The sequence below is a fragment of the Carassius carassius genome, chromosome 41, assembly GCF_963082965.1.
Source record: "Carassius carassius chromosome 41, fCarCar2.1, whole genome shotgun sequence".
Lineage (NCBI taxonomy): Eukaryota > Metazoa > Chordata > Actinopteri > Cypriniformes > Cyprinidae > Carassius > Carassius carassius.
In genome coordinates, this window is record NC_081795.1 from 5,480,373 (window position 1) to 5,506,224 (window position 25,852).

At 36.6% G+C, this 25,852-nt stretch overlaps 2 protein-coding genes across 5 annotated transcripts; both read right to left on the bottom strand.

Moving 5' to 3' along the window:
• Positions 1–466: 466 nt before the first annotated feature.
• On the bottom strand, positions 467–11,903 carry masp1 (MBL associated serine protease 1). Of its 4 annotated transcripts, none has more exons than XM_059534120.1 (12): positions 11,763–11,903; positions 10,979–11,201; positions 8,630–8,807; positions 8,416–8,547; positions 7,084–7,280; positions 5,813–5,960; positions 5,589–5,707; positions 5,395–5,473; positions 2,965–3,084; positions 2,804–2,875; positions 2,591–2,662; positions 467–1,526 (listed from the first exon to the last, which is right to left on the bottom strand). In XM_059534120.1, exons 1-12 carry the CDS (start codon positions 11,774–11,776, stop codon positions 649–651), a joined length of 2,232 nt encoding a protein of 743 aa, XP_059390103.1. In that variant the 5' UTR covers positions 11,777–11,903; the 3' UTR covers positions 467–648. The 4 variants fall into 4 exon arrangements, 3 of the variants coding, with proteins under 3 accessions (XP_059390103.1, XP_059390104.1, XP_059390105.1); XR_009426521.1 differs by having other exon boundaries at positions 1,511–1,526; positions 2,591–2,691; XM_059534121.1 differs by lacking the exons at positions 467–1,526; positions 2,591–2,662; positions 2,804–2,875; positions 2,965–3,084 and adding an exon at positions 5,126–5,286.
• An 11,393-nt stretch (positions 11,904–23,296) lies between these two features.
• On the bottom strand, positions 23,297–24,789 carry LOC132123197 (somatostatin-1A-like). The gene is made up of 2 exons (XM_059533770.1): positions 24,579–24,789; positions 23,297–23,803 (listed from the first exon to the last, which is right to left on the bottom strand). The coding sequence occupies exons 1-2, from the start codon at positions 24,714–24,716 to the stop codon at positions 23,597–23,599; spliced, it is 345 nt and encodes a 114-aa protein (XP_059389753.1). The 5' UTR covers positions 24,717–24,789; the 3' UTR covers positions 23,297–23,596.
• Between the last annotated feature and the right edge of the window lie 1,063 nt (positions 24,790–25,852).

A 25,852-nucleotide genomic window follows, 5' to 3' on the forward strand; every position in this document is an offset into this window, starting at 1 on the left:
GCTCCAGCTCCAGTCTTCAGTATCACATGATCCTCCAAAAATCATTCTAATATGCTGAATTTGATGCTCAAGAAACATTTATCTGTCTTGAAAATGGTGTTGCTTACTATTTTTATGGATAACATTATAAATGTCTTTACTGTCTCTTTTGATCAGTTTAATGTGTCCTTGCTGAATAAAAGTATTAATTTGTTTAAAAAATATTAAAACTCTTACAGACCCCAAACTTTTGAACATTAGTATAATATGGATGCTGTCTTGATAGGCTAAAGTCCCTAACCAGTACTGAAGGATGATAACATTTTAGGACAGTATAATAACGAAAATGTACAATGCTATTTTCTGGATGAATATGGTTCCTTAAAAGTTGACTGAAGCGGTCGGTGCAAGTACATATCATCTGCACTACAAATAAATTCACAAACTGCTAGCATAAGTTTTTGAATTTTAAAAAACAGCCAAATTAATAAAAAAAAAAAAAAGTCCATAATAAAGAAATGAATCTGACCAAATACAAGAATTAACACTTCTGGGTGTAACTCTCGCCTTACATTAAGTTCAATTAAAAGAATGGCAAAATAAAATGACAAAATATAAAATAAAAAAATAAGGAGAGACTTCCAGTTCCACTGCACTTTTCCAACTTCTTCACCACCAGCGGTCCACATCCATGTGCCTGTGTAGCCAGTGGACGTAGTTTGTCACCCGAGTGTACACCCCATACATCCTCTGACTGCCACACTCCTCTGGCCCACCCCAGGACACCAGTCCTTGTGCCACCCATCTGCCACTGCGGGCGTCCTGGGTGACAAACGCTCCCCCACTGTCCCCCAAACAGGTGTCCTGACCGCCTTCGTAAAAGCCAGCGCAAAACATATGGCTGGTGATGTTGTAGTTGACAGAGCGTGACACATAACTGGCTTCACATTCATCCTGCGGCACAACCGGGAGCTTCACATACTGGAGCAGCTCGGAAACGGTGCTGGAATCGGAAGTCAAGCCACTGGAGGAGGCAGAAGCATTGGCCATGTTAATGCCCCAACCAGCAACTATACCCAATGTGTTGGGCAGAGGCATTAGGGCATGACCTTCTACACCAGGCCTTGGTAGACAGACGGGCCGTATTAACGCAGACAGCACCACCTCCTGGCTGAGTTTAACCAGAGCAATGTCATTGTTGTCGTTTTGAGGATCAAAATGAGGATGGAGGATGACTTTTGCTATGGACCGGTTGGTGGCCAAGTGCTTATACCGTACATCCGTGAGGCCCAAGTGCACACGGATGTGTTCAGAAGCAACAGGTACAACGGAAAGATCACTGCGGTGAGATCTGAGCACATGAGCGGCTGTGAGAACAAAAGTTGAGGAGAGGAGAGCACCACTGCCAAACCAGCCGACCTTAGGGACACGGGACATGTCCTCTACTGAGAGCAGAACCTGCCAGGGAAAGAGACCTGGAGATGCTGTTCTCCCACCAACGATTCGCTTCTGCTGGGCTGGGAAGAGCTGTGACTGCTCACCACATGCTGAAACAAAAACATGTGCAAGTTAGATATGAGTAGTGACTTAACAAAAACAGAGACCCCCAGGGTCTCAGACCCAAAAAAAAAAAAAAAAGATAAGGCTGCTAAATTTAAAAATTTTATTAGACATATTTCTTTTTTAGTTGACAAATTTATGGAATAACTGGATAAAAACAGTTGTTGTACTTTGATGAAGGGAAAGTTTAGTGTATATATATATATATATATATATATATATATATATATATATATATATATATATATATGTGTGTGTGTATATATATATATATATATATATATATATATAAACATTATCTATTAACCAGCAAGTTTTTTCAGTTGTATTTAATATAAATTGGTCTAACAAAACGAAAAAGTCAATAAACAGTGTTAAAAAATAATAACAATATTTTGATGTCTGTAAGATTTCTTTAACGTTTTTGAAAGAAGACTCAATGCTGCATTCAATTGATAAAATAACACAAAAACAAAACAAAAAAAACAATACTGTGAAATATTATAATTTGAAATAACTATTTTTATATATGTATTTATTCATGTGTCACATGATTATTCAGTAATCATTCTAACATCAGTGTTAAACAGTTGTGCTGATTAATATTTTGGAGTGCACTGATAAGTTTTTTCAGAATTCTTTGATGAAAAAATATTCAAAAGAACAGAATTAATTTGAAAAAATATATTTTGTAAATAAGTATTTAGTGTTGCATCAATTTAATGTGTCATTGCTAAATAAAAGTATTAATTTCTCAAAAAAAAAATTTGACCTCAAACTTTTGAAAAGTAGTGTATATTTTAATATATATTTTTAATATGAATAAAATAGTATAATATAGTAAAACAATGTTGTATCTTTAGTTGTCAATAAACAGTAAACAGAATGATGTCTCATGAACCTAATGTATAACTCACAATATTTGTTCCCAGTCAAGTCTCAGTCGAGGTTAATTGAGGGAGTCAGTTATGAACTGTGTAATGATTTTGAATGAAAATCTTTTTTTGTCACAGTCTATGAGAAAGCTTTACATTCTAAGTTTGAGTCTTACCAAGAGAAGTGTTTGCTAGAGGAGTAGGAAGTTGAGATTCGGGATTGGTACTCAAGGTTCTTTCTAAATCTCCTACAGTACAGAAACAACAGTGGCAGATACTGTCATGTAGGTTTAAGGTTTAAGAAGTCGGTTTATAATAAAGCGATTAAACATAACAGAAAAGTCATTAATTAATGCACGAGAGATTTTAAAATGAGTAACACACCATACCTGCTAGACAGGAGGGCAATGGTGTCCCGTCCTCACTCACCCATCCCCCACTCTGATGACAGGTGTAAGTGTCTGTAAGGACAATCAGAGTCAAATCCACAGTGACATCTATTATTATAACTTGACTTAAATGCATCAGTGTCTGACAGTGAAATACTCACTGTTGAGCTGGCGAGAGTTTCTGCAGCTGTACTGGATTCTGGATCCAAACACAGTACTGTTTCCAGAGCTCTCAAAAACCACCTCACCCAAAACTACATCCACTGGACCACAGTCGACCACTAAAGGAGATAACGAGAAATTGAGTTAGAGAGCTATAGTATTTATTTTTGGATTCGTTGGATGACGATTTTGGTTTGATTCATATTTTGATTTCATTATTTTCTTTAGTTCTTGGATGTTTTCTTTTCTTAAAAAAAAAAAATAGAGATTCTTTAAAAATATTCAAAAATTTTATATAAATGTAACAAAAAGCACAGTTTTGACAGAATACAAGCATGCCACTATTTGTTTAATGAATTAGATGGGAGGATTTATTAGAAGAGGATGAGATGAAAACTTTATGATACACAGGATGTTAAGAATTAATCATAAATTATAATTACAGAATTCTCAAATGTGATTGGTGGAATTTACAGTAGGACATGCCATGCATATTATGCTATGATTGTTAATGGAAGGGATGAACCACTTGAATCATTTAAATAGTGAAGATCACAATCATACCAAACAGTAAGTGTCCACTCTTCAACATGTGTTGTCCGTTCCCAACAGGTGAGGCAGTTTGGTAGTCTGTCCTGTCTGAAAGTCTAAGTGCATTTATGTGTATGTATTTCTGTCTTAAAATGAACCAAATAGTGATAAGACTGTGCAATACTGATTAAGGGATGTATAAATATATATTCAAAAAATATCTGACAAAAGATCACGTTCACATCCATACATGTACATGCTCTCTGGCTTATTTTATAGAGGCCCTATTTATGAAACTACATTAATAACCAGTAGATGGGGACATTCTCTGATACATAAACTCAATGTGGCTTTTACAACCACTTTCACTGGCAGAACAACAAAACTAGACTTGGGCATGAAGGATAAAATGTTATATTGATAATGTTTATCATAGACGGTTTGTATTAGCTGTAGTAACAAAATGCAATATAAAACATTTGTTTAAAAATTGACAGATTACTTTAATGAAAGTGGGAGTGTTATTTATTTAACTCTTCATTCATCAATTTATTTATTTATTATTATTATTAAATGCATTTTTGTATTTTTTCGCAATAGATCCAAACCTAAGAACAGTTATAATTTTAAGTTTGGTTCTATTCACAGAAACAAATTAAGGCTAGGGCTGAATGAACCAAAACAAAATATAGATCTAGTCCAGGACTAGGCTTAATAAACTGGGAAGCAAAGTTAGCACAAATACAAACATTTAAGATTTCATCTTTGCCACAAGATACTTAAAATATGGGTGAAGAATAATACCTGCATGCTTTGGAGTATGAAATAGAAACACAAAGCTAGTTACAGTAATATAACAAAACCATTAAGCCAGAGCATTAAAGGAGTAGTTCACTTTCAGCTTTGACAAAAGAAGATATTTAGAAAAATGTTGGAATCTGAACAGCTGATGAGCACCACTTACATAGTATTTTTTTTCCCTACTATGGAAGTCAATGGTGCTCATCAACTGTTCGGATCCCAACATTTTCCAAGATATCTTCTTTTGTGTTCAACAGAAGAAAAATATCATACAGGTTTGGAACAAGTGGGGGTGAGTAAATGATGAGAGAATTTTCATTCTGAAAGTGAACTACTCCTTTAACTAGCACAATGCTAATCAATTTCAAGCATTAGCAGACCCGTGAATAAAAACAGCAAGTTTGGGGTCAGATAGATTTTTAAATGTTTTTGAAAGAAGTCTCTTATGGTCAATAAGACTGCATGTAATCGATTAATAAAACAGTAAAAATAGAAATATTATTAAGTTGTTAAAGCATCATCACACAGTCTTCAGTGTAACGTGATCCTTCAGATCAGTCATTCTCATATGTTGATTTGGAAACATTTCTTTTTATTATCAGTGTTGAATACTGCTGAATAATATGTCTGAAAACTGTGATTTTTTTTTGTTGTTGGGATTATTTGATGAGTAGAAGGGTAAAAAACAGCATTTATTTGAAATATTTTGTAACAATATTAGCTACAGGTGATATGCAATTTTATATCACAACCATAGATGGCGACATAGATGACTTTACAGTCACATTTGATAAATTTAATGGAAAAAAAAAATCTGACCACAAACGTTTTATCGATAGAGTATATTTAAATCTCTACATACACAATGTACTATGGGGGTTGTAGTTCGTAGTGAAAGGTGACTGACTACCAGCCAGTCCCTTCAGATTTTAACTCAGTATCTGATTGGTTAAAATGCTTGGTAGGGAACGATGCCTCCTTTGAGATTCCTTCTCTGGCGACAGCAAGGAGAAGCAGAATAAGAAAAGAGAAAGAAAGGGCAAGTGAGAAAAAAGACAGGAGGAAAACAGAATTAGAGTCTCTATTAAAAGACTTACTTTTACACAGCAGGACGTCACTGCTCCATTTCCCATCCCTCTGACACTCAATCTGATAGTGCTCAAATTCTTTATCACCCTGTAAGAGAGAATGTGGGTGTCAGTGTGTGATGAAAACAGTACTGATTTGTTTCAATTGGCTCGCGTCAGTCACTGGCTTTATCAGCACAAGTGAATGGCAACCTTTACCAGACCTGTCTCAGTGAGTATCCAGGGTCACAGGTCAGCATAATGTGATCTTTGAAGACGTAATTAGACTGCAGAGGCTCCAGGTGTCCATTGAGGGGCGCCACAAGAGGAGAGCATTCAGAACCTGAAGATAACAACATTTGCATCTCTGCCAATGCACCATATACACAAAGAAATTAATATAATGTATTTAATTTTTAGCAGGAATATGCATCGGTCAGTCTCTGACCAGTGGAGGTGTAAGTGAGTTTCCAGCCGAGATTCTCTCCAGAGTTGTCACTGTGAAACAGGACGCTGACTGTGTTACTTCCTGTCTGGATCTTCCCTGGTGACTGCTCACCACAAAATGGGCCAAACTCCTTGTCTCCTGCATTAATCTGGGGATAAAGCATCATTATCATCACAAAGTTTATCTTTTAAACTAAATCTGTCAATATTTATAATAAGTAATAAGAGAAATTAAGCTTTTTGAAACACTGAATCAATTGAAGCAGTTGCTGTGCAACATCATTTGCATTTCCAAAGGGTTCAAACCAACTTCAAAGTTTTTATTAAAACTCTTAAATGCAATTTAATCTAATCTAATTCCATTAAATCTGTATAATATGCATTATTTTATTAATGTGTTAATGTGTTTTATGGAATGCTTGGTTAATCAAGGTCAATAAAAGACTGAACTATAATTTTTCCTTTGTATAATACAGTTGTGTCATTAAAAACCATATAGACAACAGTTCATGGGTTCACAATTGAAATTTCAATTCATTTACAGAAATCATGCCACTTTGGTGGTTTAATTCACACTCTGAAATCACTGGTTTGAAACAAATGTTTCACAAAGGTTTTAAAGTGACATGAACAGTGTTTTGAAAGCATATTACCTATTTATCATAATATAGAATTATTATGATTAGTGATGTACTGAAATTATTTTTTTACGAAACTGAAAATAAAAAAGATTATTTTCAAAGACATTTATGTAGTAATCTATTAATTGATCAAATTTATTTACACCCCACTGCTCAGGGTGTGTGTTCACAGTGTGTGTGTGTGTGTTCACTGCTCTGTGTGTGTGCACTTTGGATGGGTTAAAAAAGCAGAGCACGAATTCCGAGTATGGGTCACCATACTTGGCTGTATGTCACGTCACACTTTCACTTTTTAATATTCAATAATCAAATAAAGTTGTATGTAAACATTTAAATAGACCATAAGGCATATTATTAGTTATAAAAAAAATGCTATTATAAAAAAAAACTAACTAACAAGCTATGGACATTGAATGGCTTTCCTGAGGTTAAGGTAATGTTAAGTGACATATTATATTATGTTAATAATAAAACAAAATATATTTAAATATATTAACTAATTTCAAGAATTTTAATTTTAAAGTTAATATTTCTGTATGATGATGATGGCTAAACTGTATATGTGTTTATTTAAAAAAAAAAAAAACTACGACAAAAAAAAAAAATCACAGATATGCAGTAGGGTTCTCACTTTGATAAAGTCATAGGGGCAGGTGACTTCAGGGTGGTCTTCAATGTCAAAGGTGTCATCAAACTCCAGAGTGATTTGAAAACCCTCCTCCAGCTCAATGCGGTACATGCAGTCAGAGCTTTTGGGGTACGGTTTAGGGAAATCAGCACTGGTGATCACTCCAGAGCGCTCTGTGTACACGTTTTCATTACACTCCACTGCAATGATTGCAAACACACACACACACACACACACATATATATATAATTCACTATCATTCAGTTCAGCAACCAAAAGTGGCGTGCACACACATGAAAAGCGATCATAAAATGACTGAACAATGATTCTTTTCTACTCATTAAATACTCAGCTAAAAATTTCTCAAACATAAGAATTACATGTTTGCACTGAAATGCATGAAAGCTGCTATACTTGCTCCCATTCTAATCGGGTGTTTGAAGTTCACAAGTTTATCCACATCTCACTGATCACCACAATGTAAATATTTAGTCGTTGGTGCTTAGTTACAATCAGCTGAGGAGGGGGCAAAGGCTAGACATAAAACAGACACCCTCCAACACACACATTAACTACTACTACAACATATTACAGCAACATAAATCAAGGTAAAATTGCTCAATTCTACATGAGCCAACATTATATAAATGTGTGTATATTTGTAATTAGTTGACTTACATAATGTGGTTTTAAATCATCCTGCTGCAAGGTTTTTCCTAAAGTACTGCTTTATAATTAGGAATTCCAGCAACTAATCCTGGATAATCCAATGGTACGAGATTTATTACAAAAATCTATGCAATTTAGAGCAAATGTTTGGCAAGTGCCCACCTACACAGCTATACTGCCTTTGGTTTTCATACTTGTAATCAAATAAGTCAGTTTTATACTGATGTTAAATCTAAATATAAAGCTAGTGTGCACTTATAAGTGTGTTAGGTGACAGAATTGTGCACATTCACACACACACATGCGTGTGCACACACACACATATACAAAAGGACTGATCTCTTTAGTTTTGACATGAACTTAACTAACCAACATTTTCGGGAGTATTAGGAGATTTAAAGGATTTTCCTCATCAAGCCACATATAAATAATGTTTAAACTATGACACCTTTTGGCACCAAGAAGAAAAAGAAAATGGGTCAAACTTCTATTTTAGTGAAAATAGTCTGAGGGCACCATTGGCAGTGCCCTATTTTGTTTTTTTTTGTTTGGCTGACGTGAATTACAACATGTATTGAACAGGCAAGTTTGTTATGGAGGAACATCCAACAGGTTTTTCTGGTCAAATATAGAAAATATAGCAACTTTTTTATTTTGAAATGTTACCTTTGCAAGTTCTGTTGTCAGAATGAAGCAGGAACCCGTAACGACAAGAACAGTAGAAACCGCTAATGTAGTTATGACAGAAATGATCACAGGCAAGATCTTCATCATTCCGGTCTCTGCATTCATCTACATCTGCAGAAAGAAGAATAGAAAATAGAATAAAGAGAAATAGGATGGTGGAAAATGTAATGGTTTTGTTACTCCAAACACTCACCAATCGCACTAAAGTGAGCCTCGAAGCCAGAGTAGCGTTCCTCATTGGAAAAGTCTGAACGGAAGGCCACACTGAGCACGTTCCTGGGGGACATGATGACATCACCAGCAGGGACCTGTTCTGTGTCAGTATTCTCTTTTCCACAAAACACGGCCAGCTCTTCAGTGTCTGAGTATACCTTTGTGAACAAACACAAAAGATTTCTATTTAAAATTAAAGCTGTTCTTTTGAACTTTCTATTCATCAAAGATTCCTGAAAGAAATCTATCACAGTTTTCACAAAAATATAAAGCAGCACAGCTGTTTTCAACACTGATAATAATAAGAAATGTTTCTTGAGCAGCAAATCAACATATTACAATGATTTCTAAAGGATCGTGTGTCACTGAAGACTGGAGTAATGATGCTGAAAATCCAGCTTTGGATCATGGAAAAAAATTACATTTGGAAATATATTCAAACAGAAAACAATGATTTTAATGTTTTTACTACAATTTTAATTACGGTAAATTAATCCAGTCTTATTGAGACTTCTTCCAAAAACATCTTACCAACATCAACTTTTAAAAGATTCTGTATATATACTTAAACAATATAGGTACAAAAATATAGGTTTCTGTGCAACTATGCAATTTAAATGAATAGATCACCCACAAATGAATGCCCACAGCCTTCATGCTGTTACAAACTGGTATGACTTTGTGTCTTTCGTTATACACAAAAGGAGATATTGTACAGAATGTTCATGCTGTTTTTTACACAGCATTTTCCCTTTTCTACAGAAGTAAATCAAACATGAGGGTGAGTAGGCCTAAATGACACAATCAGAGGACTGAAATTGTTCTCATTTTCTAAATGTACCTGCATGAACATATAAAAAGCCACACAATTTAAACACTCCCAGCTTCTTGCTTTGGACATACCCACACAAATTACCCAAAAGAATGCTGCCAAACCCATAATTTAAGAAATATCTGCACAAAGTACACAAAAACCGGCAACCACATGAACACAATTACACTCAACAGACAGGCAAACTGTCAATCAAACCAGAGTCTTTCACACAAACACTGCAGAACAAGACCACAGCCAAGTCTTCATTTTGCTCCCACAAACACACACATATTCACACAAACAGCCTAAATGTGTCTCTTATCTGGCTCGCAGCTTGAGTGTTTACTTTACCCATGTCACTGAGCGCAGGGTAACCTACGGTTACCAAAGATGTCCATAGGCAATTAATTCCTGAGCACAATACACGAACATCCTCACACACACACACAAAGAATTCAAGAGATAGAGCAATTAAAAACAAATATGAGTGGGAGACAAGCTTAAGCCGATGCAAGAATCCTAACAACACATCTATTTCACCAGACACACCTCAAGCAAAATGGTTGCAAAAGTAGGTAGGTTATTAACGCATGTAAAAAGTACAAAAGAGTTCAAGTCCAGGGCATGCTGCATTTTGTTGCAATCTCACACAGAATGCATGGAAACCCTATACATTAAATCCCTAAATGTATTTATATGGATATGTGTGTTACGGTCATTATGTGTATCTGATTTTTGTCTGTGCCCTTTTTTGTCTGCCACCCGGTTTTTGGTGGCTTGTTACCATAGCAGGTTGCTGTGGCATCCACTGGGGGTATTTGAATATGAATATGCCCCCCTGTGGTGAGGGGGTAACACATTGGCTCCTGTGAAATAAATGCTGTTAACTCCATCCACCCAGGGTACCAGGGCATCTGCCACAGACCTGTCCGTCAAACCCTATTCTCACCCATTCTTCTTACCCATTTAAACAACGAGATCCTGAGACTGGAAATAAGATGCTTATAATAAAAGGTCTGATCTTTCGTCTTTGCGTCTAGACAGATCATGCTGCTCTTTATCTGTTGGACATGAAGAAATCTTTTGAAATCGACACCAAGACAGGTCATTTAAACTTTTGAAACCCTAACATATATGTAGCAAAGTACTATTACTGTATGTGTTTTAGACATTCACAAAGGTCCAAGTCTTGATTTCTGGAGAAAAAAAAGTTCAGTAGACAAAGTCTCCATACAGCAGTTTTAAAAAGGGTTGTGATTCATGAAAATGGCATAATCAACAATATGGTGTGTGCCATTGTACAGAGTGTAAGGCTGTTCCTTCACAGCCTCGCATTAAATTTAATATGGTGTCTAATTAAGGTCTATACCAGACAGCATTTTATCACTTGCTTTTGAAAATCTGGTACAGTTAATGTTATTTTGTAACATTTATAAGTAGTACAACTAGTACTTCACAAGTAGTTGAGGTGTTTGTTAAAAGGGAGATTGAGAAAATCTGTAAATATTGACTTACCTTCAAGTAGTCATATTCACACAAGTATGATGGCTCAATGTCGAAATGCATAAAATAGAGTCGGATTTGATATCCTTCTGGCACAGTTATATTCCACTGTAGATCAATCTCTTTCGGATAGGATTCAGGAAAGTTTGGAGACTTGATGGTCCCAAACATGTCCGTGAGATGGATGACTTGAGTCCACGAGGGCCATACGCACTGGGCCAAGATCAAAATGACACTGTGTATAAAGGCATTTTATTTAAACCATAACATCAAATTTAACATGTTAAACATTAAGCATTAAGATTAAACAAAATGTGTCAAATATTCCATTAAGTGAGTTTAATTCCGTCAAATCGAATTAGGCTAATTCCTGTAAGAATCTGCTTGTGGAGGGGGAACAATTAGGGTTCAGCAAAGCCTTGATAACCAAAGATATAGATGAAAAGTTATTCAAATTGCGCTCAATATTCGCAAGCAAACATAAATAGCGTTCGCCTGAAGTGGTAACCATAGCAACAGTACTGTAAGTTCTAAAAAGTAAAAAAAAAAAACACAATTTCAGCGGGAAAAATACTGACATAAATAACGTTACTCTTAAATGACGTCGACCCCTAAAAGGAATCGTCCCCAAGCTGACTAAATACGTCATGGTTAATCATTCATTCCGAGCTGTTTGCTGAAGATTATCAGCAGTGACTGATTTTATTTTCGCTACGTCTCAGACCACTTAATTTGAATCTACAGGCTATATACCCAACTGAAGAAGAATGTTGAAGAAGGGTAAGAAAGCTCTCACCGTGTAAGCTCCATGACTTATTTCTCTGTACGTTGGAAAGGTGCTGCGTTCCCGTCTGAACTCTAGTTTTTCTCCACAAGTCACATTGCATGTTTACAATGAGTTCTCCCCCACGGACTCTGTGTGTGTGTGTGTGTGTGTGTGTGTCGGGATTCGTGGCGGGGTGGAAGTTTGTTTTCTCACGAAGCTACAAAAGAGACATCAATAACAACAACACGTGGATGGTGTTTTTAACAATGCAAGTAACTTAGCGATTTGCAGAAAGAGAATCATGGCATCAAGACATCATGGCAGGATAAATGATATCTATGCATTTGTGATGCTCACAAAATATATTATGAACAGAAAGCGTTCATGTTCAGATCTGTCTTATCAACAACAGACGCATGTAGATTAATTAAACTGTTGTATGTGATGGATTTGGATGACGTATATCTGCATTCATTTTCTATATTTATCATGGTTTTGTGTCACTTTCTAATTAGGACCAGAGCTGGAGTATAGACTGGGCCTGTGGGGCCAGAGCCTCAAGCCATATGTTGACATGCTTAGATTATATTTCAAGATATTTATGCTAGTCAACCAAGATTACAGTTAGAAAAACTTACATATATTACAACACACATATATAACCTAAACTATAAACCTCATAACAGCTCTCAATGATCTTTTAGCTCTCAAATTACATTTTTGTGTAATGTGTTCAATGGCCACTAGCTCTTGTCCTTGTTTGAGGTCACCACGTGTATGTTTGTGTCTAATCCAGATTTCTAATGGATTATCACTGTGGATGATGGGATCTGATTAATGTGTTTAAACCAGAAGTTCTTTAATTTCAGAAAGATCCATATCCTGCTGTTTTCTCTCTCAGTGTGAGATATAGCAAGAGAGAGGTAATTGGACTGTTAGAACAACACTGTTATAGTCGACGGGTGGGTAATGAGCTGTGTTAGAAAAGCAATGAGAGTGTATGAGAGACACTGAAAACACAAAAGAGCAAAGGGTACAAAAAGCAAAATGATCTTTGTAAATATGAACTTTGTAAAAGTAGATCACTTGGTTGTGTGTTGCCTAATCATTAATGGGTGAAGGTCCAGTAACAGGTCATGAATAGTGAGTAACTAAGATCAAAATCCAGCATTACTAGCAAGGCACTTAACCCCAGGTGCTTTAGGAGGATAGAAACATAAAGAATGTCTTCTAAATGGCAGCTGCCACTGTAAGATTGTCTTGGGTAATTGCAGTGGATGGGTGACAGCGTCAATGGAATGGAGTGCAGTTAGCCTTTTGACCTCTAGAGGGAAGTGTTGACCACTTCTGCAAGCTTCCGTTTACTGTGCTGACTGCTTGTATCATGAAGTTTAATCATTTAGTTATCGTGACTGGATGCTTTAGGAAAGTTATAACACAACACAGCATTGCAAGATTAATATTCATGAGCGAACTACTAGTCACTGTGAGATTAGCCTACTTCTCATAAATGTTTATAAGAAAATTGTACAATGGTTAAAAAAAAATGTTTGAAACATTGAAAAAGAAAACATGACAAAGTAGGAAAAGAGAAGAAAAGTTTCAAAGTTTAGAGTTGGCCAGTAATGCTAACAAACAGCTTAAGGTAAGGACTTCACAAAAGTAAAACATGGAAGATCGTCTGGTACATAAAGATCATAAGAAACTTAATTTGTCACGCAATTAGCCACCCTGTCTTTAAATAAGACATGAAATAAAATGCCAGACACTAAAGCCTGGTTTCATAGATGGGGCTTAGCCTAAACCAGGATTAGGCCATAGTTCAATTAGGACATTTAAGTAATTTATGTAAACATTCCTTAGAAGAAAGCTTTACTGGTGTGCATCTTAAGACAAAACAAAGACACTGACATGTACTGAGATCAGTTTCTTTCAGTTGAAAAGCTCAGATTTACATTTTAGTCTAGGACTGGGCTTAAGAGGCATACTCTAATTGTAGGAGATAACATTTTAAAGCGATTTCTGCTAAACCAGGGTTGCCCAAACTCAGTCCTGGAGGGCTGGTGTTCTGCAGAGCTTAGCTCCAACCCTTATCAAACATGTGCTAACCTATAGCAGGTTCCTCTAAATACTGCCATTGAACATGTAGCCCCGCCCCTAACTCATGTCAAAGTCAGAAATTCGTCATCAAGGCCTCTGATTGGCTAACACGCGTGTAAGAGCCTGTGGCAGAGGCAAGTGTGATTTCAGGACACATTTAGTGATATTTTATGTGTGGTATTCTTTACATTGTCCTTAATTTCTAATGAGTTTGCAGTAGTAGGCTAGTAATTGCCACGGTAATGTTTGCTAAGGGCAGAGTAGCATATTGGCAGCAGGTTGAAGTTGTGCCCATACGTTATGCACACAATGCTGCAGGCAACTTGGGTATTGTTCATGTAATATTTCATGAATAATCTTACTTATTTACAGTATATACTGCTGTTTACTAGTGTGGAGGTAAATACACATTCGGGCACTGAGATTGAATATTTAATATAATAAATATATTATATTATATTATAATTAAAATATAGACGCTTAGAGCAAATACGTTTATTTTAAATGTCCAACTCTACACATATGCACACCTCTCTTTCATTGTGTGTATAATATGTCTTTGTATTACTTTATCTCTTTTAGTCCGACCTGGGGCACTTTTAGAAAACTTTATTTCCAATAACTCCATTGAAAGCTAATTACTCTTATTACAGTGCTAAAGTTTAATTGCGTCTAATGAGCTGTATGTGTGCAGGTCTAGAGATCTTTAATATATTTTACCACACATTAAACTGACCCTGTTTCCATCAGAAGCTTAATACTTTAATCAATAGCTATCCAAGATAAATGACTCTACAGCAGGCAAACACACACACGGTAAACAGTTCTGCTCAATATTCTAATCATTTTGAGTCATGACTGACTTTATGGAATGAATCACACATTAGTCCCATATTTAGGCCTGTCAAACACTATCAGCCAGTTGATCTTTCAGCCCAATCCGTGTGTGTGTGTGTGTGTGTGAAAGTACAGGTGAAGTGTTTTCTCGTCAACAGTCACAATAACTTTTTAGTTGTGAAAGATGATGGGTTTGTTCTTGGCCATGATGAAAATGCTGGGTTTTTTCAATATCTGGTTTTAGACATTCATTACCACAGCTTTGGAGAATAAAGATGATAAAATGGATGATTAGCATACGGTAGCCTACTCAAACACACAAATACAAACATTCTGGAATCAAATATTGAGAATGTGTGAGACATTATGATATATAAATATGAGTGGGCGATGTGATTTGTTTGTAAGTGCATGTGTGCAAGTTTGTTAGAGTTTGTATATGTGCATATGCACGCATTATGTTTGTGTATGTTTTGATTACGTGTGTGTGTGTGTGTGTGTGTGTGTGTGTGGGAAGCTTCAGGGTTAAAGAGGCGTTCTGTCAGCAGGCTCCTGCAGCAGTGGCTGCATTGTCTGCTTGAATGCCTGAATTAAAGGACTTTGTCTCCTTTGTGAGGGTAATGCCTCCTTCACACAGACGGCACCACAACAATGGAGACTGAACAGAGGAACCTTATCCCTCACCCTTCACCCCCTCCCACCTTTTACCTCTTCTATCATTTATCTTCCACACTTCTCCTTGCCTGCCTCTTTTTCACCCTTCAGGAAAACGTGATCCAACGCTTGTTTACATAAATGTCACTCTCTTTCTGTCAGTCCTTTATTTGCTTAATTTACGTTTAAATTCTGGGTACAAAATGGTATCCTAGTTAGATTCAATATAATTGACCAAAAAGTATACTATGAAAGAAATAATGTAAAACAGTGAACCTTTAACATAAAAAAATTAATAAAAATAATACAAATACGAATTAAAAAATTTCAGTTAAAACTATTTTTAACTTTTTTTCACATGCTGTCGTTTTTATAAACAGCATTAGAACAATTGTAGAAAATGTTTTTTTTTAAACATTTTAACATTGTATTACAACCCGAATTCCGGAAATGTTGGGACGTTTTTTAAATTTTAATAAAATTAAAACTAAAGGAATTTCAAATCACATGAGCCAATATTTTATTCACAATAGAACATATTGATTGAAGATAACGTAGCAAATGTTTAAACTGAGAAATTTTACACTTTTATCCACTTAATTAGCTCATTTAAAATTTAATGCCTGCTACAGGTCTCAAAAAAGTTGGCACGGGGGCAACAAATGGCTAAAAAAGCAAGCAGTTTTGAAAAGATTCAGCTGGGAGAACATCTAGTGATTAATTAAGTTAATTGATATCAGGTCTGTAACATGATTAGCTATAAAAGCTTTGTCTTAGAGAAGCAGAGTCTCTCAGAAGTAAAGATGGGCAGAGGCTCTCCAATCTGTGAAAGACTGCGTAAAAAAATTGTGGAAAACTTTAAAAACAATGTTCCTCAACATCAAATTGCAAAGGCTTTGCAAATCTCATCATCTACAGTGCATAACATCATCAAAAGATTCAGAGAAACTGGAGAAATCTCTGTGCGTAAGGGACAAGGCCGGAGACCTTTATTGGATGCCCGTGGTCTTCGGGCTCTCAGACGACACTGCATCACTCATCGGCATGATTGTGTCAATGACATTACTAAATGGGCCCAGGAATACTTTCAGAAACCACTGTCGGTAAACACAATCCGCCGTGCCATCAGCAGATGCCAACTAAAGCTCTATCATGCAAAAAGGAAGCCATATGTGAACATGGTCCAGAAGCGCCGTCGTGTCCTGTGGGCCAAGGCTCATTTAAAATGGACTATTTCAAAGTGGAATAGTGTTTTATGGTCAGACGAGTCCAAATTGGACATTCTTGTTGGAAATCACGGACGCCGTCTCCTCCGGGCTAAAGAGGAGGGAGACCTTCCAGCATGTTATCAGCGTTCAGTTCAAAAGCCAGCATCTCTGATGGTATGGGGGTGCATAAGTGCATACGGTATGGGCAACTTGCATGTTTTGGAAGGCTCTGTGAATGCTGAAAGGTATATAAAGGTTTTAGAGCAACATATGCTTCCCTCCAAACAACGTCTATTTCAGGGAAGGCCTTGTTTATTTCAGCAGGACAATGCAAAACCACATACTGCAGCTATAACAACAGCAACAATTTAATTTAACATTGTATACGGTAGAAGTGTGGAAAAGCACTTATTCTGTGTACTTTCCTCAAGCTCAAACATTAGTGCTGACCGCACCATGGGCTTGATTCCAAGGGAAATTAACATACAGTACATCTGCTGTCTATTATATAATCATAATAGAAATTCCACCGCACTTTAGTGTATTGAAAAATAGCTTGCATGTTCATGATCCTAAATAGGAAAAAGTGACAAAATATGTCTTCTCATTTTACCTTTATTTCCAAAAACCCAAAACATCAATTCAGGACAAATAGATCTACAACACGATACAAGGGTTAATCCCTTATTTATGATTTCACTCTCGATATTTATAATTATTAAATATATTTCCAAAATGTAGGCTTAAAAAAAAAACGTGCCGTCTCCAGCTGAGATGAACACCATTCATCACATAAAAGTTGGAAGTCAACAGATTCAGTTTTCTCTCTTTGCCATTTGTGTGGTTGGCTTATAAAAGTCTCAATGTGCCCCAGTGGAGATGTTCACCTCTATTACCCTTTTCAGCCTCTTTGCTGAATCCCATAATTCTGTCTAGGTCAAGCACAGCAGCACCTCACATCACTGTCAGAGGCCTCGGGGAAAAAGGCATAGAGGAAGATAATGATGATAAGTATTAGGAGAAAGAATATCTGATGATCTTATCCTTGTGCTCCTTCAGATAAAGTCATGAGGCACGTCCTGCCTGATCTCTATCTGCTCCCATAATGCTTTTCACCAGCAACCCCGACCAGTTCATCACTGTAGCGATCAGAGACAATCATCTTCAGGCAGATCCAGGATAAGCCTCTTGTTGGTCTGTGATTGGCTTTATATATTGAGATCATGTAAGTGTGTGTGCTGAACAATGTACATTTGATGTTAAATTCAGTTCAGGTATTCCACAAAAGTGATATAGAATGCTAAAACAATAGGTTTTTATAGGTGCAAAAATATTGTGAGATCACATTAATTGTGAATTCAAGATTTTGCATTTTAAATTGTGTGTCAATACGTATGTCGGAAAGAGGCTTCATTGGCTACGTCAGTAACTGATTCCAAGAGAACTGCAAATAAACAAAGTCATTACTTCAGTGGAACCCTGTAAAAATTGTCTCAATTTTTAGCGGTTAAGCATACCATTCCACTTAACATATACTGTGCGGAAATGAGGATCTCCAGCCTGGCGCTGCTGCTGTCTATTACCCACAATGCTTTTAAGTAAGCTGTGATAATGGATATGCAAATGGTATGTAAATACAGCTAATGAAAATGTTTCATTTGTCAAGACTTGAAACGAGTCTTGATTTGCTATGGAAATACCATAGATGGGCAGGCTAGAGAAATGAAATTTGTCATTTTTATAGCATCAATCACAATGCAAGAGAGCCAATTATTGAGTTATATGCTAAACTATGTCACAGAAGCCTATTTAAACTATAGCGTTTCAGTAGGGGGGGTTGAACCTGGGGTTTAGGAATGTAAAATATAAAATGGCAGTTTATGAATACCCAGGATTAACTTTTAACCCTGGGTAAAGTATAAGCATTGTTAAACATAAAGCAAGATAACCTGTGATTCCATTTACCAGGGTTTAGAATGACCCAGGGTTAACTATTTCAAGTGTATAAAGCCCTATAGAGCGGGGGTGTCAAGCTCATCTCAGAGATTTCAAAGGCTAGTTTACAGAATACACACACCCTTCACAGAGAGGAAGAGAGATTTAATGAATTATGAGGAAAGTATCCCATTAGGAGTAAGCGCAAGGGGTGCTATGTCATCAGCACACACAACCCGCAGGCCACTGCCCCCCTGAGAGCTGCTAATGATGGAGAAAAACGCAGGCAGAACGACCTGGTCGCATTTGTAAAGACTACATATGCAAATATGCACACACACACACACACATGCTGAGGCTCTGATTGAGTTTTCAGCTCTCTGTAGACATCATTACTAACCCATCATAGATTTAGATTCTTATGATTGCACTTTGTGTATTTGCATGTGGTGTGTATAAGACCGGTTTAACACTCTAAGACACTTATGTGTTTTTCCATGAGAACTCACACAGCCAAAGGCCTTTTCTCCTCATTCACACAGCAGTGTGTCATTTTCTGAGTTTGTTTCTGACTTTTTTTAAATTCTAAGTTTGGATGCTTTCCTCTTGGGGTCTCTCTTACGTTGGTTGCTCCCCCAAAAAGACTCAGAGGCCTGTGCTGTCTTCACACCTGCATCCAATTATTCAGATACTGGCAGTTTTGGCTCTCTCGAGAGAGGAATCCAACTCAAATTTGAATCAGTTCTGAATCCCCAAAAGAGACATGAAACTGCTCCGGGATGCGAGAACATGAGCAGATCTGAAGAATGCTTTTGAGTTTGAGGGGGAACTAAATTAATCTCCCCATGTATCAGGGAACACACCTCCCTTCAAGAAACAGTGTTTAATAGATTCAGAAAAAAGAGCGTATATGTGTTAGCATGCATGTTTGAAAAAAAGTTGTTTATAAGATGCTGTCAAGTGCTTTTGGGCATGAAATAATGGATTTGACAAAGTTTGCCATGTTAAAAGGTATTCAGAGTTTTAAAACACTTGAAGCAATAGTTCACCCAGAAAAGAATCTGTAATCATTCTTTGTTATTAAAAAAAACTATATATATATATATATATATATATATATATATATATATATATATATATATATATATATATATATATATATATATATATATATTTATTTATTTATTTATTTTATTTTATTTTATTTTATTTATTTTTTTTGAAAGTCAATGATGGTACAAACAACATTGTGAAAAAAATATAGAATACAGTATCTGTTAGATAAAATTTAATTAAGACTATATGTAGTTATTCTTTGTGTTCCACAGAATAATGAGTAAATGATCTCATACATTTTTTTGATGAACTATCACTTTAATATCAAGGCTGTAGAGTGACCTTAAAACATCAAAAACATTGAATATTTGTTATATTATTTTTACACTGTTATTTTTTTAAGTTGTAAATAAAACAAAAATTATTGGAAGAAAATTGTATTTCAGTCTCACATCCATTTTTATGGCATGGCACATAGCAACACCCTAGCAACTGCCTGGCAACAACCTAGCAGCCACCCAGAACACCTCTGCGACCACATAGTGCTGAGTTTTGCCGTGGCAAGCACCACTCACATTTTCAACAGAAAATGTACATATCTAGTTGTAAATAATAATCACCACTTTGCGGCGATGTTGTTTTTATGGCAACTTAATCAAAGTTATATTTCCTTTTATCTTAAATTTTGACATTAATCACTTACCCCCATGTCGTTCCAACATAATTTAAGATATTTTAGTTGAAAATCGGGAGGCTTATGACTGCCAAGTAAATTACATTGTCAAGGCCCAAAAGAGTATGGAAAACGTTGTCAGAATAGTCCATGTGCCATCAGTGGTTCAATTTGAATTTAATAAAGTGATGAGAATACCTTTTGTACGTGAAGAAAACAAAAAATAACAACTTTATTTAACAATTCGTCTCCTCTGTGTCTCTCTGCCATTTTGGAGAATATGAGCTGAATGCAAGCAGCACATGCTCTTCTGTGTCAGCTGCGACAAAAGGATATGTTTTCTATGTGTATAAGCTTTGATTTGAATGAAAACAGTGTATCCGTGCAGTCCGGCTGACACAGAAGAGTGTAAGCTGTTTGCATTCAGCGGATATTCTCCAAAATGACGCTACAGTGATGTGGAGAGACACAGAGGAGACGAATTGTTGAATAAAGTCGTCAATTTTTTTTTTCTTCGCGACAAAAAGTATTCTTGTCGCATCATAACTTTGTTGCGGTTGAACCACTGATAACATAGATAACCACTGATAACATGGACTATTCTGACAATGTCTTTCATACTTTTCTGGATCTTGACAGTGTATTTTACTTGGTAGTCTATATATTGGAATAAGTCACAAGCCTCCCGGTTTTCATCCAAAATGTCTTTAATTGTGTTCTGAAGATGAATTAAGCTTTTACAGGTTTGGAACAACATTGGTGTAAGTGATTAATGACAAAATTTTCATTTTGGGGTGGAGTATCCCTTTAAGTAAGCAAAACAAGGAATTGGTTTAGTGAGAGAGAGAGAGAGTCAGTAAATAACAGTAAATTGGATGAATGAACATGCTAATGTCTTTGTTTACTCAAAATAATCATCGTCATCATCGCTCATGTATGAAATCAAAATGCACACATATTACAGACATTACACAGTGCAATTTAAAATCAAAATATAGACAATTAGAGCAAAACTGCATAATGAAAACACATTGTTAACACACCAGGACCCGGAGCCATATTACGTCATTAAACTAATATTGCCTTTGCTTTTGAGTAGTTATATGAAGCTCCAGCAGTGTTGAAGAATTTCAGATTCTATGACTTTTCACAGTCTTGTGAATACTGCACTTTTATGAGATACTAAACTGTGTTTAAACAAAACATTTCTGCGTTTCTCTCTGTGGAGACCTTCATAACGTCTGGACAGTTCATGCTGTCTTTCATTTCCATTTCTCTTTTACCTTATGTCTAAGAGAAAGTAAATCACACACACACATATATATATATATATACACACACTATTAAACAACAGAGGAATAACACATACTCACTCACACCAACATATACCCTCCTCGCTCTTTCCGGAAAGTTAAAGTGTGGTGTCATTAAGCAGAGAGATCAGGCAGGGCTGTTTAAACTCTTTTGCTATTAATGCCACCACAGGAAATATCAAACACGCAGAAAGAACAAACCGACGCCACCTGTTGCCCCCGGAAATGTGCCTACCTTTTCAACCAAACACCAACCCCACCCCCAGAAAAAAAAAAAAAATCTAGCCACTTTACGATGCAATATTGGCAATTGTAGATTGAATTAAATGCGACAATCTTCTAAGACTTCTTTTAAAGTCTTTAATTAGCTGTAATAAATGGAGATGCTGCAGACTGACATATTGAAATGCATTGAAGGCTTGCTAATCACTTTAAAAGCTCTGAGGGAGATGTCAAGTTTGGTGAGACGCGTGGCATGAAAATGTGAACCGTTTAAAAGGATTTTTTGTCTTTTTGTGTGTTTGTATGAGTGGTATATTTACTGACGTCTTTTGAAATAGAGAGATTATACGTGGGTGGGTGGATATGGACCCCATGAACGGAAGGCTGTTGCCACAACATTCATATGCACACATATTCACCTGTACAGTAAATGTATTATATTAAAATATTTAATATAAATATAAAGAAAAATGCATATTCATTATCTATATATAAACTAAATATATATCATTTTTAAATAGGCCCTGTATAATATAGAGTGGAAATAGTGCAAAGTTAATAGCTAATAAATTGTTTGTATCTTTTATAACAACATGACTGAATATGAATTTCTGACCTGTTTATGGAAATGAAATATTATAGAGCTATGAAGCCTAGTAGTACATACATACATATACACACACACACACACACACACTTTACTTGGCTTCATACAGCTTTGCAAAAATTATCATTGAGCTGCAAAATAACATTAAACCAATTGGTGACAAAAATGTTTTTCTCAAGTACAACAAACTGATAAATATATATTCTTTGTAGATACATTTAAAAGAGATGCGTGCAGTCAGGGATGAAGGACCAGAAGAAAATGAGACAGTAAAACAACCACAGAGTGAACTGCATCTGCTGTCTTCATATGTCCTATTTTCTGTAAATGTCAGAGATAATGATGTGTTTTAAATGTAACTGCGCATACCCAGAATGAGGGCAGTAAGAGCAGTGGCCATATATGTGTCAAAAGAAAAAACGCTGATGACACGTTCATAATATGAAACGGTGGTCCTCAATTCTGATGGCTGGTCTCCGTCAATCTCACAATCTGTATTCAACCTCAAACCAGGCTGCACAGGGAGATAAGCCTACCACACACACATACACACACAGTGGGCAAAGGACCTTTCAACTGGCAGGAAGACACACACACAAACCCATGATTGTTTGAGAGCTTCTTAATTGAATCTCTTAATGTTGAAAACTAAAGGTTATTAAGAGCCTTTGTGATTCATTTGCCAAACAGAGTTTCTCTCTCCATCTTTCACATTCACTTTGGCACTTATATGGGACTGAAAGATTTCCACACAGTGCAGGTTACCATTAAATTCAGCCTTATTGATAATCTGCCAAACTCACACCTGCCATTCAAAATAAAAAAATAATAATAAATAAATAAACTTTTGGAAAGAAAAGAGCTGTTGGACTTTCGTTCCCATGCCTTTGGCTTTTACACACCATAAAATAAGTGTTATCAGTGTTGTATGAAGAGGTCTCTGTGTTTACATTGGTGGGACAAAGTTGCATTATGCATTTGCTCTGAAACATAGATTTTATTCAAACAAACAATTAAAAATAGTGATATCTGCTAAAGTACAATTAAAAGCAGATTCGCAACATTCTTTCCGATGACACATCAATAGCCTTGAAAAACATAGTCAATTAGAGCTCTCATCGTTGTTAAACGACAAATATAATCGCTTTTATTTTCTTATATACAGTTTAGATATGATGAAGAATACGTGAAAGACGGGAAAAATAATTGTGAAGGAGTAAAAAAGAATAAGTCAAAAGAAAACGGTTCGCGGTGAGAAATTAACACGACGTGAAAGTTTTCCAGAAGAAATTCTTGCATCCCGCTTTGCGCTCGCGAGGTGCCAGCATGGGACCGGCGGCGCGCTCGAGCTCCAGACGGACGTCATCTTTCTCCACAGCGCGGGACAGATCCTCGGGCTCCAGCGCCTCGTTTTCTGCTTGCACGAGGTCCGAGAGCAAGTCTGCAAGTGTGTATCTGGCGAGTTCCTGAAGAAATTAAGAGAAAGTGTTGGCAAAGGTGTCTAAAAATGCGAACAAAGGTACAAAGCTGTTACAAAGCTGTTACGGAGTTGGAACCCTGCAGTGGTTCCCAATCCTGTTCCTGAAGAACCCTCAACACTGCACGTTTTTGGTGTCTCTCTTATCTGATACACACATTCGAGGTCTTGGAGTCTTCACTAATGAGCCGATGAGTTGAATCAGGTGTGCTTGAATAGGGAGAAATCCAAAATGTGCAGAGTTGGGGGTTCTCCAAGACCAGGATTGGGAACCACTGCCCTAAAAGCTACAAGTTACATCTTTATACCTTATTTACTCCTAAATGGTACATATTAACAACTTTTAAATTAACAATTGTTTTCAAGTGAATAAAGAGAAATCGAAATGAACGTTTGCACAAAGCAAATGACTGTCTCAAAATGAAGGGACTGATTTGCATCGAATTTCTATTTTATATGTAGGCTACGATGCACTTACCCTTTAACACTTAATATATATAACTTTTTTTTGCCTTTTCTGATTCCTGATGTTTGCATGATTATTATTTTATTTTTTTGCGTGAGCTTATATTAATCATAATCAACATTGTGCAAGTTCAAACGCCCTGAATAGTAGAACTTTAGTCTCAAGATGTAGATGCGTTCGTAGATTTCAGCACCATGGACAGTGATTTAGTTTATTTGCTGCCATTTCATGATTCAATAGTCATTTATAACGCATATACAATTACTAAAACTAGTAATTTATGTAAGTATTAGTTTACCTGTTTTCCAGCAGGGTTGAGGAGAGATCTCTGCAGAAATTGGCGGAGTTTGGCGTCTGTCGGTGCTGCTGAGACACTGCTGACTGCGAGCGCAAGGGACAGGAGCGCTAGTGCGCACTGGATACGCGTGGAGAGCATCTTTGAAAGTATTGATTTGGGTTGAGCTGCGCTAGTTGTAAGTCGCCTCTTCTACCTCTTTGCTCCTTCTGTTGAGGCTCACTCCTGCAAAGTTGCCTTTTAAACGATTCGCCTGACGTCAGGAGGAGAGGGGGGTTTCCTCCGCGTGCGCTCGAGTGATGCGGAGTGAAAAAGATGAACCCGGTTAGGGGCGTGAATCCTACTGGAGGTGAAAAGGATTAATGATCGATTTAACCTGCAATCGTCAATCCAATCCCACACACATACTGTATTTTGTCTGTGTGTGTTTGTTAGAATTTGTCTATATTGACTAAGAGTCTTGCAAAAGTTTGGTTGAAGGGGAAATATATAATTAACAGAGTAAAGGGTTGAGAGATCATCATCCTATAACATTGCATCTGAGATGTCCTCACTAACATAAAACCACCATGTGTTTGTGTTTTTGGCTCAGAGTGTGAATGAAAGGGAGAGACGATCACAATATATCACACAATATATAATAGGTTATGAAAAAAAGACCCTCAGAATATAAAGATAAGTACAGTTATTTACTGTCCTTGAATCTAACAAGAAGTCTGTGGGGATTTTTCAATATTTGTGTAAGTTACATAATTACGCCAGAAGGTTGCGACAAGTGGCTTAAGTGAATCTTAATGAGTGAGACTTAATCATTCTTCAACAATTCGTTTACAAGTGTTGATTAATTCCGGAAAGAAAACAGTCACTCAACCGATTCACTCAAACTACTGATTCATCCAGGAACCAAAATAGTGATATTATATAATTTAAAATAGCGTTTCATTGAAATCATGAATGCAACAGATTCAGTTCAAACCTAATTACTCAATCATGGACGTATCTGTCTGGGTTTAGATATTAATTGACGGTGGTTTGGTTCACGCTGCCTAATGCGTGTGCGTATTGACGTCAGGTTTTCCGAGAAGAGCCTCGTGTCCTACTGCTTTCTTCGGGCCGGGCGGATAGTGGATCTGTTTGCCTCTTTCCTCCGTGGGGGTTCTCGGTCGCTCCACTCTTCTAATCAAAACTCAACCGTCGATTAAGTGTAATGGCCAGTCATGATCCACGCCGCGCGCGCCTTCTGATACGTGATGTGTTAGAGGAGAACTCGCGCTAAT

Excerpts from the sequence above, each read along its gene's own strand:
- masp1 (XM_059534120.1), bottom strand. Across the intron at positions 5,708-5,812 it reads ACTCACTTACACCTCCACTG|GTTCTGAATGCTCTCCTCTT; the intron begins GTCAGAGACTGA and ends TGTTATCTTCAG. Across the intron at positions 3,085-5,394 it reads TGACGTCCTGCTGTGTAAAA|TGGTCGACTGTGGTCCAGTG; the intron begins GTAAGTCTTTTA and ends TATCTCCTTTAG.
- LOC132123197 (XM_059533770.1), bottom strand. The coding sequence starts at position 24,716 with ATGCTCTCCACGCGTATCCAGTGCGCACTAGCGCTCCTGTCCCTTGCG. Across the intron at positions 23,804-24,578 it reads TCAACCCTGCTGGAAAACAG|GAACTCGCCAGATACACACT; the intron begins GTAAACTAATAC and ends TAATTTCTTCAG.